General features: G+C 33.6%; 1 protein-coding gene across 1 annotated transcript in view; it reads right to left on the reverse strand.

Moving 5' to 3' along the window:
- The window catches only part of LOC118205964 (peptidyl-glycine alpha-amidating monooxygenase B-like), a 159,557-nt gene that overhangs the window by 140,068 nt on the left and 6,490 nt on the right, over nt 1-12,999 (reverse strand). Inside the window, exons 3-4 of the mRNA XM_085820527.1 lie at nt 5,967-6,021; nt 2,605-2,704 (exon numbers count right to left, since the gene is read on the reverse strand). Of these exons, the coding sequence (XP_085676653.1) occupies nt 2,605-2,704; nt 5,967-6,021 (155 nt within the window). The remainder of the gene's footprint in view (nt 1-2,604; nt 2,705-5,966; nt 6,022-12,999) is intronic.

A 12,999-nucleotide genomic window follows, 5' to 3' on the forward strand; every position in this document is an offset into this window, starting at 1 on the left:
AAAAAGTGCCAACATAAATTTGTGAATTTCTCCGTAAATTTCGCTCCAAAATTTCATATTTAGGCGTAATTTGAGTCGTAGAATCCAAATATGTAAAAATATTGGTATGTTAGTTCAGAAAAAGTCCGATTTTGTGTCAAAATACCTATGTTAGAATAGTGCTATATATATATATATAAATCTAATATATATCCTAAGTCGCGCTTTCGAGACATGAAGAACGCAATTTGAATTTTGTCAATCGGCCCAGTAGATCGGGAGATATAGGACTGTCCCATTTTTTTTTTTTTTGAGCAGTGTACATAACAAATAAGGTATGCATCTTTATTACTGACAGTAGCCTCATCAAAATGTAGACCAAATTCCTTGCCTTTCATTTTCTCTATTAATTGGCGAGATCCTCGGCTATATGATGGATTCTTTGACTAACAGCATTGTTAGATAAAGATACCTTTGTAACTAGTTTTCCTGCCGATTCTCCCCCCATAATATTAACCATATCGAGAGCAGCCAATAAAATATGTTCTTCTGCGACGGTGTAAGGTTTCTTTGTACTTCGCCACCCTGTATGCCACCTTGAAAGATGCTAGCAGTGTGTTGCTAGGTGCTAAAGCTTTGAACACTTTTTTTTTTTTTTTTTAAATTTTGCAACTTCCTACTAAAAAAATTTGATTTTTTTGACTGTGGTAGGGTGAATGGTTTCCAGATGTTGTTTTAGCTTACTTAGAAGTATCTCTTGAGCAATAGAATTTTCAAACAGAGCTTACATGGTGGTCTTTCTTCATTATTTACCTCTACTGACACAAAGACAAAATTCAAATAGCTATCATCATATTTGCGATATTTTCACCTTTTTGGTCCCTAGCCACTTGTTGAGGCTTGATCACTCCGACTTAAACTATTGACTTTATTTAATACAAATCTTTCCATTTTGTGACTGACTTTTTACGAACATACAAAACAGCACAATTAAAACAAAGCATCTGAACTGCTCAAATACGAATGTTTAAATAAATATTATAATGCTTATCTGTCCTGGGTTTGTAAATCACGACCCTCTATATCGCTAACAAGAACACTTAATTTACTTCTATTTAACTAAACAATTTAACTGCTTGCGCTTATAATAAACTAACTTGGCAATACGGCCTATGGCGGCTTATGTACTACCACCAATGAGCGCTCGCGACAGTTGAATGTGGGCTTCTGGAAATCTCTTGCATCAGCTAGCAGAGAATTCAGCATTGCCAAACACAACCCAAATTTAGTACGCAGCAGGAGAGCAGTGTTGTTGGTTTTTTACACAAACAGCGATTTATGCAGAACATATGATTTGAATTTAAATTCCGCAAAGAATAAACAGGAGTGCTTTGCGGCATCTTGGCACACACTTTGGGAATCCCTGACCTACTCCTCTGGCATAAGGGCACACATAAGCATGAAAGATGTTATCTTTATAGGCCTGAGCATTCATGGTTCTATGTGGAAACACAGGAGGTCTGTGCATCTACTCAAAGATATACCACCCCAAACACAAACACTGCCTCCTCCACATGCATCTCTTTCACAGATGTTTCATGGATGATAACGAGTTCCAGTTTCTTTCCAAATCAAATAATGCACGTACTATTGCTTTGGAGGGTGAACCTGGACTCATAAACAAAGACAGCTCTTCAGAGGATATGTTTACTTGCCCACCTCAAACATTCTCTTCTATGACATGATGAAAGCGACACACAAATGGCTAGGCGCCTCGCGCACAGACCTCCTTTGTGAAGCCTTCTGTGCATGGTTGACACTGACACCAACTTTCCACTAGCTGCAGCAAGGAAGGATCTGAGTCAAGATTCTATTCTTTCATGCACATAACAACAAATATCAGTCATCAGCGCTTGGTGTAGTGATTGGCTGTCCTTGGCTGAACCTCCTGGATACCAAATCTGTGGTAGAAATTGTTGCCAAAGTATAGTATATGAACTGCAGAAAGACTCACCATTTAGCCATATGGCCACTTCTGCCTGACTTTGTCCTGCCTCTAATCTCACAGCAGTTCTCCATCACAGTTCTTCAAGCAAATGATGTCTAGAGGTTATTGTTACAAGTTGGCCATCCCAGATTTCTTATCTCAATCACAGCAAAACTTGCAGGCTTGTTCTAAAGCATGCAATTTTATGCTCCTTGTAGATGATGTATTTCAATTGCAGTGCCACTAATTTGCAACTGCAGTTTTACTCAGTAATTCTTATTCGACAACATATTCAAATTTTATATGGATTGCTTATTTTTTAACACATTTTTGCTATTTTTGTGATTTTCCCTCAATTTTTGAAAACCAGTATATATGTGTGTGTGTGTGTGTATGTATATATACATGTATCACACACACATATGCAATGAAGCATTATGCAACATCATATGTGATATATGAAATGGAGCAAATTTGTGACTTTTTGAAAATTCATGATCAGTATTATATTTTCCAAAGCATTTCTATGAATCTCTATTTTGCAGTCCTAGACTAATAATTATTAATTGATGGTTTTAAATTTAAACAGAAGCAATAAATTATTAAATTGTTAAAAGTAACAAAGCTATAAATTTTACCAATAAGCTGGATACAAATGATTTTGATTCTGCAGGTCTTTGCAACCAAATAAAAGCATATGGTGTGCTGTTCTGGCACTGACATCAGGATCATATTTAACTGCAAAAACAGACAACAAACACATCTATACATTGCTATCTAAAATTAAGGTTAATCACAATACCCGTTATCTAAAAAAATAATTAACTAATATGTCATGGGTCAAAAAACAATTAACTACTATGCAATATGTAATTAACTGTAATGAAATTTTGTATACAGGCATCCAATATAAGAGATAGCTCATGGTAACAATAGTAATATAAAAAATAAACAATGAGTAAATGTTTTGTGATATGCAAATGAAATTAAAAACACCCAAAATGTGGCATATCATATTTCCAGAATAGTCTGGGGTAATAAGGAATGTGACCATTTCACTCAGTTTTGTATGCCTCACGATGAGCCCTCATACTGTAAATGAGGTTGATTATAGCTCGTAGTAACAAATTTCATTTTTTCAAAAGTGATAATTTGAATGTTTAGAGAGTCTTGGCTGGCTGATGACATGTCTTCCCAGAGCAACCCAAACATGTTGTATACGATTTTGGGCCAGCAGCTTCATTGGCCTAGCATATGATGAATACCTTCTTTCTCCAAAAAAAATGGCTGACCAGTTGAGCTCTGTGTGGGCTTTCATTATTACCCATTAAGTTCTCTTTAACAGATTTCAATAAGGGAAAAAAATGTCCCTGAATAATTCTGTGTGGTTACAGTGCCCAAATCGAAAATATACAGTTCTGTGCAGCTGCACAGCATGATGCCTCCCCACACGAGGATTTCTTTTTCACCAAGTAGGCAATTTTCCTAACGTTGGAGGTTCGATAGTACGCCTCAAGATCTCTCCAGATGAAGACACATTGAGAATCACTCTGGGTTCTGAATCTTCACTGCTTATTGAGAGGCCATGGCCCTCATCTTCCAAGAATCCAAGAAGTCATCCAAGAATAGTGTGATAAGCTATACAAAGATGGGCTCTCTTCTGTGATATGTTTGAGAGTACATACCACTAATTGTTGCACAAACCTGCCTACTCTACTTGGCATCCGCACATAATCTGCCTGGATATTGTCATTTCCGATACAGCAGTGAAGTGCAGAGGGCTCTTTAGTCATCTCTCTATGGCCGTGCATCAATCCTTTGCACATGTCCTGAATGACCTTGGCTGAGCTTCTTGGTGAAGGCATCAATAGATCTGAACCGGTGCTATAATCAGGATATTAACATTTGAGACAGTTTTAACAACTGAGCAACTCACATTTGACTCTTCCTTTCTATCTATCATCTAAACCAGTATTGGGAGGTCAGGAAAATTTATTATGAGGTCGCAAGGTTGAAAAAGATTTGAAATGATAGTACATAATTAAGGATCCATGCTCTGATTGAGGGTCACAAAACTGTTTTTCTGGGTCGTTTGCATTTTTACAGGGCCACATTTTCATAAAATTTGAATGCCACAGATTTAAACAATTGCAAAAACTCATTTTTATTAAAATTAGTTGGTCTTTTCATTTTCTTGCCCCCTCCAAAAAAAATCTTTTGACAAATACCACAAATTCAGAAAATGGTCATGTTCAAGCTTTCTTAAAGTATCTTAAAATAATATCTATCCTTTTCCCTTTTATCCTAATACTTAATCCCACCAAATGCTTCCATGATGACATTTGATTATTTAATTCTTGTATTATTGCTAGTTTCTGTGCTCAGTATTTTTGAACTATTACTAGCATTTCAATTGTAACCTACACCTAAAAAGTGACAAATTTTTTAAAGAAAATTTAAAATGACTGGTATGGGCCTCCTCAGACAGTATTACATGCTAAATCACTTTGTGGCTATATGTAACAGTTTCACTAATTTACCCATCATTTACTGCATTTAATGCTCCCTAAATTACATATGACATCAATTTTTAAAATTCAGAGAGTCCAAAAAACTTACTAATCTTATGCATAGTATAGTGTAAGGTACTAAATTTTTCACGGTTAGGTGGAGCTGGAAACTTCTGTCTTGCATATGCAGGTGGTCATATTAGCGAGTGTAGCAGAAAACAGTCAAGTAGCAATAATGCCGAGGTTCATTTATCATTTGTTGAATGCAAGGCTGTATCGAAGTGATACTGGAAGTAAGAGAATATTGAAGAGATACATTCATAAAGTGTACATTCCAAGATTCTTACATGTGATGAATGAAGACAACTTAGATCAAAGGAAGGAGTATCGTGTAATTTAGCACATGGTGGGCAGGGATGAGAAATTTACAGGGAAGTCTGATGCATGATGGTTGCAGAGAAGTTTGATGATGCGCATGAGACAGACAGATAAGGTGCAATTCAAACTTAATGGAACTGCTACAATTGTGTCTATTGGGCTCACAAAAATATTCACTCATTTAGATATGGCAGTGAATCTACTGGGGGTTGCTGCATGATGTAATCGATCAGTGTGAGGTTTGATTGGTCTCTTCTTTTTCAAGGGTAACAGGTGAGGCATATCTTGATATGCTTCAGATAAGGATTTTGCCTGTCATTCAAAACCTGTACAGTGATGAACCTTTTTATGTGCAACAAGGCAAAGCTCCATTTCAGTTACCATTGAGCTGTCAGGTTGAATCTCAATATAACTCTACCTTGATAGTGGGTGGGTTGAAGAGGTGCTGTTGAGTATCCACTCCATTCTCCTGATTTCACACCTTCAGACTTTTATCTCTGGGGGAGCATCAAGAATGACATGTATCAGCAAAAACCAGCAACAATGGAAAAATCATGGAGCTACATGAAAAAATCATGGAGTCATGGGCTGCCCTTACATCAGTACACTAACAGTTATAGTCTGGCGTGCAGTTCACCACCATGAGCATTGTATGGAAGCTAGTAGTACCATTTTATTCACCTACCATAACCTTCTATTAGTCACACCGTCACGTCAAATCAAATTTGTTATGAAAATGGACTAACAAATAGTAAGTAATGTAATATATGAGTGCGTTGCAACCCTCCTGGTCAATAATAATTGGCCTCATGGAAATATTGGATGATAATTAGAGACGATCTCATGAATAATAATTGGCCTCATGGCAGTAGTATGTACATTTTTTTTAATCCTCTATATTAATCTTAGCTGTTATATTTTTCTTCTGTCATATATGTTGATTATAACTGAACACATACAGCCTGATTAGAAGTTCTGTTAATTAAATTATTTCACATAAATGAATTTAAATTCATCAACTGATTAACAAATAATGAAAATTATTTAAAAACACAGAGTCATTTACAACATTATTCTAATTTTAACAAACATCACATTATACTAAAACTTACCAATGTAGGCTTCCTTAGGATTCAGTTTCCTAGCAGTACATAAATAAGCATCAGGCTAAAAAGAAAAATATCCATCAAGAAACTTGGTTTAAAGTGGCAATTACTTAAATTATTTGTTCAATTTTCAAGACTTAATGTGAAACAGTTCTCATGTCATGATTCAAACTATTTATAGCAGAGATTTTTCTGATTGTTGGAAATATAAAATAAAAAATTTAAAAAATAGTGTGCACCATATATCACACGAAAATTTACATAAAACTTAAATTGTATAAATTTTCAAACATCAGATACAAACTTTTTGCATGAATTAATAAACATATTTATTCATTTACTTGCTTATTTTTTATTTATTTATTTTTAGCATAAGCATATATGCTAGTATTTTTATATAATTTTACATTTTAATTGCCTTAAATTAATTTTAAAAAATGATAATAAAATGTTAGCACCACTGGGCAATGCTGGTGTTTAAAAAAAAAAAAAAAAAAAAAAAAAAAAAAAACTCGTTTCATTCAAGAAAAGATACTTAACATACTTATGATGTACTAGTCAGAGCTATTACTGTTATTGCTTCAAATAATTAAAATAGCGAACAAGTTTTCACAAATAAAAAGTATATTTTTATTGTGTAGTAACAAGAAAATAAACAGGACAGTTGCAAGGAATATAATCTAAAGGTTCTATAATCTATAATTCTATAATCTAAGGGTTATAGAATATACTGTCTTATGAAACAAAATGACATAATACGCCCTCTTATGAAATACTGAAAACCTCCAATATTTAAAAAGTATTTTTATTAATGGCACTGCTTATAATAATGGCATTAGTTCAATATTTAAGGTTTTTAATTGGACTCTTCGGTAAAAGTATATTTTAGGGTTCCCCTCGGCAAAACTTGGCAATTTTTGGCGGTAAATTGATACCAAGTTTGTGAAATTTTTTGACTTGTTATTTTAGGCCAAAAATCGCCGCTACACAAAGCCAAAATAACAAGACAAAGAATTGCACAAACTCAGTATCCATGTACACATCGAGCTATTTTCACTTAAAAAAACATCAGAAAATTGCAAAAACTAGGCTTTGCGCACTCCCTTGACTTTGTCCATGCACACATCAAACTATATTCACTTAAAAAGTCTAAGGAGCAGCCAACAAAAAAATACATAATCTGAATAAACTACCTTTTAAATCAAACAATGAAATAACATAAAAAGGGAAATTCATCTTAGCACTACACGAAGGAAATATCCACTTACTGTATTTACGAGTCTTCAGTCAAACAAAATTCCTTAACAGCATCCAAACTATCTGAACTAAAATCTGTATACTGGTGTCGTCACACAAATTCACAAAATAAGAGTAAAAAATATCCTCCATTCGAAAATATCCAATGTTCGACCATACGCATTTTCTTCCTCCAAACCGGACATATAATAATGGCTACTAAGTAAACATTGATTTACCCACCAGTCAATTAAAGTTTTTTCTCCTTTCCTTGCAAATCCTACAGAAACTTCAAATTTATCTTACCACATTCAGCCAATTTACCGTGTAAATCACAAAATAACAATGTACTAATCCATCACACACAAGCCCTTACCCCAAATCCGACACACACTTTCCAAATTTTTTCCCATGATTCAAATTCGCCACAACCAATTACGTCATAATAGGGTTTCCATAGGCTTCAACTATTCAGGTTGTCATAAATGAGACAACAACTTGGCGATAAATGAAACAACAATTTCGCGATAATACAAGGGGTACCCTAAAGTCAACTCTAACCAACTCTTCATGATTGGATGGCATTTCAACCTTGGTGAAAAACAGATGGTTGCCAATACACACAAGCAATTAATTCACTGTTTATGTTAGTAACACGAACAAGAGCACATAGTTCACACACTACTAAATAGTCTGCTTCATCAGATGGTGAAAATGTTCTTTTTTTCATTGCTAATACTAAACATACTTTTATTTTCAATCCTCTATCTCATGAGAATCAGTAAAATCATAACATAACATACAGGAGTATGACAAGATATACAATACAAAGTCTATGATTGGATGCATCATAGTTTCGGGGATTCTGAATTCGGGATTCTTCTGGATATTAGGTCATCAGTTTTAAATCTAGTCAAATGACATGTAAAAATTATAACATTAAAATATGAAATACTGGTCTGTGGAATAATGAAGTATTTATGATCTTAAAAGAATCAAAAAGTAAAGTAAAAAAAAAAAAAAACTCAGTATTTAATTATTTATTAATCATTTCTTTTAATGTAAGTTGTTTTAAGTTGCTTCATTTCTAGTACTGACACTTTCTCTTTAATTCCATAAGTGGACTCAATTTCTTGCGAAGTTACAAATGTCTATTGTTACAGTCCTGCAATTGAAATGTCAAAATGCAACTTCACTAGCAGTGATGCTAAAGAAACTGAAGGTAAATTCTATGATAAATAATAGAGAACACCTATATAATCTTCATAGAGTTAATGATTGTATGTAATATTGACGAGAATACGTACTGAAATGAACTTTTCTGAACCATATGCTTGTATAATCCTCCTTTTTTTTTAATATTATATGTAATTTATTTTTTATTTTACTTTTCTTTTCATATTGTTATGAAATGTCTAGGTGCCGTAAGATGGCTCCCCCCAAAACAGGTTTAGGGTTGCCATAAATTGGAAGGTGGGGTTGCCACATTTGGCGAGTAATTGTCCATTTGGCGACAGAATTCGCGATATGCCATGGACAGATGGAGAACCTTCTGGAATGAATTATTACCGATTTAGCCCAGAGTGTTCTCGAATACAAGCCAAAAACTATATAAGCCCTGCTGGTATGTCGAGAGTGTGTGTGCTTCGTCTAGTGAGCTGATAGTCGTTGAGTGAGTGTCTCGAAGTCTAGCGTTGAGTTGGTCGTCGAGTGCATCACGAGTTAGTGCATTGTCGAGAGAGTGTGTTGAGCTCCGGGAATCGAAGAGTCGGGAGCTGTGCCCTGTGTGTCGTCAAGTACATCGCGAGTTGCAGTATGGAGAGTCTCGACAGTATGTGGAGTTCCGAGAACGACCGAGCACAGTCGGGAGCTGTACTCGGTGCTTTGCAGTGAAGCTGGCTCCACCATTATAGCCTGATAACCTGAAGGCTGTGTCGCTGACTGTTCCAGTGAGTGTATTATAAATGTTCGACAACTGTAAAACGTGACTTTGGAACTGTTACGATTATTATTGGCTAAATAAAGTGCGTTTCGATATTTCATCAAGTTATTTACTCCAAATCCGCATAAACCCTGTACGAACGTGAAGGAAGAAAATAACGTAACAATTGGTGTCAGAAAATAACGTAACAACTGGTATCAGAAAAAAAAACCGCAACCATATGTTATACATGCTCTCTTTCACTTGTAAATAAACCTTCTCTCACAGGCATTGGCTCTTAAATTTTTTATCCCCCCCAAAATGGGCAATTTAATGACATCTGGAACAATCAGGGCCTAGCTCCTAAATTTAAATAATAATGTAGCCTAAGTGAACACATTCTGCTACAGTAATAGTTATAAAATATTATTTTTACTAGCACTTTTAATGAACACAAATGTTTAAAACATCAATTAAAAATGAATTTTTGAAATTTTTAAAAAATTTTTCTGAAAGTTTAAAAATGTGAAGCTGGACCCTTCTTGCTGCGAGCCCTTCAATTCCTGTTCCATATATAATACAGCAACCGAGTTTATTGTTCTTACACTGAACTTTAAATAGTTTTTTACCCAAGATAAAGTAAGATCTTTCTGCGAATGCATGGCAAACTGAAACAGTCAAATAAGTTTTTGAAATAATTTCTACATTAGAAAAAAAAAAAAAAAAAAAAAAAAAAAAAAAAAAATTGATGACATTCTCTTGTAGCAAGTGCATGATATACTTGATACATAGTAGCAGAAACAACTTGTTAAATTATGTTGTATTGTCAAATATTTCATAGTAATTCATTCTTTTTCTGTGTTAAAAAATTAATGATGGAATTGTGCAACAAAATGTTACAAAGATTTTAATAAATCAGTTCCTTTAAATAAGGAGCACTCAGCTGACTGTAAAAAATATTGTTGGAATTCATTCTTTATAAAATGATATTTCAAACTATTGTCATAAACATTTCATATCTGCACATCTTTTTAATAAAAATTTAACAGCTACTACAGTTACTTTCTTTTCCGAACTTGAACCACAGATATCAGACAAGGCTCCTTAATTTTTTTGTAACCAATTTTTAATACCGGAACGGCATCTACTCTTGCCAACTATCTAATATCGAATATTTATTTATTTTTGTAGTTAAATAATTTTCAAACTTTTTCAGACTTCTGATTAAATTTCTGATTTAGGATTTCTGCTAACAATGAGCGTATGCAGACAAAATAAGCAAATAACTTTTGAACAAACATAAAATATTGAGCAATGGCACTACATTCTTCTACCGTAAAATACTCGCTAATTTTAAAGAATGATTAGAGAAAAGAATATATATTGTACTTGAACTGTAGTATTTAATTCAAGTCTAAAATTGAGTATTTTTCTGCACTGTTATATATTTGCTCTTGATAAAGTTTAATGTCTATACCAAATTTGGTTAAAGCAGGTAATAAATACCTGTTATTCCAAATATAATGCTGTATATTTTTAAATCGATATAAATCCTGGAAACCTTTCTTTTGCATCGTCACTTGGTCATATGTACCTTATGCCAGTTGATGAATATGCAAAATATTAGATATACTGTACAAGGCAGAAGTAAATTGCTCATTCAGTATCTGCTGCTTTTTATGCTATTACATATTTGTTAATGATGCCGATGAATTTCTCACAAATATCATGTGATAAATAAGATTTCCTATTCCTTGGTTCATCACATTCCATCACATTCTTCTAACTAGAGTTACAAACCATTTAGAAATAGTTTTTGTTAATGCTCAAGTTTTGACTTTTATAATGACCTTTAAGTATTAATCCCAATCTAATTAGTAATTTACAGTTGATATAATTCTTTCCCATATTTCTTTATAATAAACTTCTTTATGTTCTGTCTCTTGTAATAAATCAGAATCATTTCTGTTTGAGATTCCTCTAGTTTAGGTTATAGACTTCCAGTTTTGGAAATCACTAATTACTTTGGATTTTGATATGGAAGATATTTTGTAAGGGTAATAATATACATATTTGCTTCTTTCTAAATTATGAGCCAGTTTTTTTCTTTTTTGATTCCATTTGCTTTTATACGCTAAAAAAATCAGCCTTCTATTTAATCCCAATTCTTATATTTCAATAATATAGTAATAATATGTGGTCATAGATAAAGTAATAATATCTATAATCTCTATAACAGATATACTAATAATATATATATATAGCAATAATATCATACATATGCATAATATATTTATGAACTAAGTTTTGCTAAGATTCTGAATGCTTAGCAATAGGACTTTAGCAGTGTACACGGATAAAGTCAAGAGTGTGCACAATGCCATTTTTGTGCAATTCTGGGATTTTTTTTAAGTGAAAATAGGTCGACGTGTACATAGATGATACCGTGTATGTGCAATTCTTAAAAACGTGGCAAGCTGTGGGTGATTCTGCACTTTCTCCCAATTTCGCACCTAATCTTCGTCATGATTAAGCACTTTTGTTCCAAAAAAGTTCTAGCATAAGCGTAATTCGGCTAGCAGATTGTTGGGAAAAAATATTTAGTTAAAAAAAAAAAAAAAAAAAAAAAAAAAAAAAAAAAAAAAACTTTACTTCGTGAAAACAAAATGGCATCCAAACAAAAACTAGCAGGTTGCTGTAGCAGGGTTGGTCGCCGAATTTTCGACAAAAAATCGATAAGTTACCATAATCCAAAGATTAAACAGATGTCTTTATATTCCTGAATGAAAAATTCTTATATTCTGATTATTCTCTGTTTTCCAAAAATCCTAGGAAATGACCCACAGAAATGATTGATTCGGGTCTTATTAGATGGGGCAAAATTGGAAAGAGAGGCTTACACTGATCTTAATAAAATGTATGTTAGCGCTTTTTGTACTTTTTAAAACTACATGTAATAAAGGGTCTAATACTATTATATTGGGTTGGCAACTAAGTAATTGCGGATTTCACTCATAGATAGCTTCAGTTAAATTTTTAGGGTTGCAGACGTAGTACAAATGTAAAACACATTTTGTTATTTGATAGTTGGCAATTCAGCTGTCAATCAGTAAAAAAAGTTTTTTGATCGGTTGCATAGTTTTCGTTTGGTGTTCGTTGAAAAATGGAAAATCAAAAGGAACATTTTCGTCATATTTTGCTTTTTTATTTCCGCAAAGGGAAAAACGCATCGCAAGCTCATAAAAAATTATGTGTTGTTTATGGTGACGAAACCTTAAAAGAACGGCAGTGTCAAAATTGGTTTGCCAAATTTCGTTCTGGTGATTTTTCACTCGATTAAAAACGCTCTGGCGTCCATTTGAAGTTGAAGACTACCTAATCAAAGCAATAATCGATTCGGATCGTCACAGTACAACATGTGAGATTGCAGAGAAGCTTCATGTATCACATACATGCATTGAAAATCACCTAAAACAACTTGGCTATGTTCAAAAACTCGATACATGGGTTCCTCATGAACCGAAAGAAACACATTTAACGCAACGCATTAACAGCTGCGATTTGCTAAAGAAACGTAATGAAAATGATCCATTTTTAAAACGACTGATAACTGGCGATGAAAAATGGGTTGTTTACAACAATATCAAGCAGAAAAGATCGTGGAGCAGGCCAGCTGAACCAACTCAAACAACATCAAAAGCTGATATTCATCAAAAGAAGGTTTTGTTATCAGTTTGGTGGGATTACAAAGGAATTGTCTACTTTGAACTCTTACCACCAAACCGAACAATCAATTCTGATGTCTACATTGAACAACTAATGAAATTAAACAATGCAGTTGAAGAAAAGCGGCCCGAATTGACAAATTGAAAAGGTGTTGTA

Source organism: Stegodyphus dumicola, chromosome 7 (assembly GCF_044657685.1).
Source record: "Stegodyphus dumicola isolate Sdum_Otavi_A_Nest chromosome 7, ASM4465768v1".
NCBI lineage: Eukaryota > Metazoa > Arthropoda > Arachnida > Araneae > Eresidae > Stegodyphus > Stegodyphus dumicola.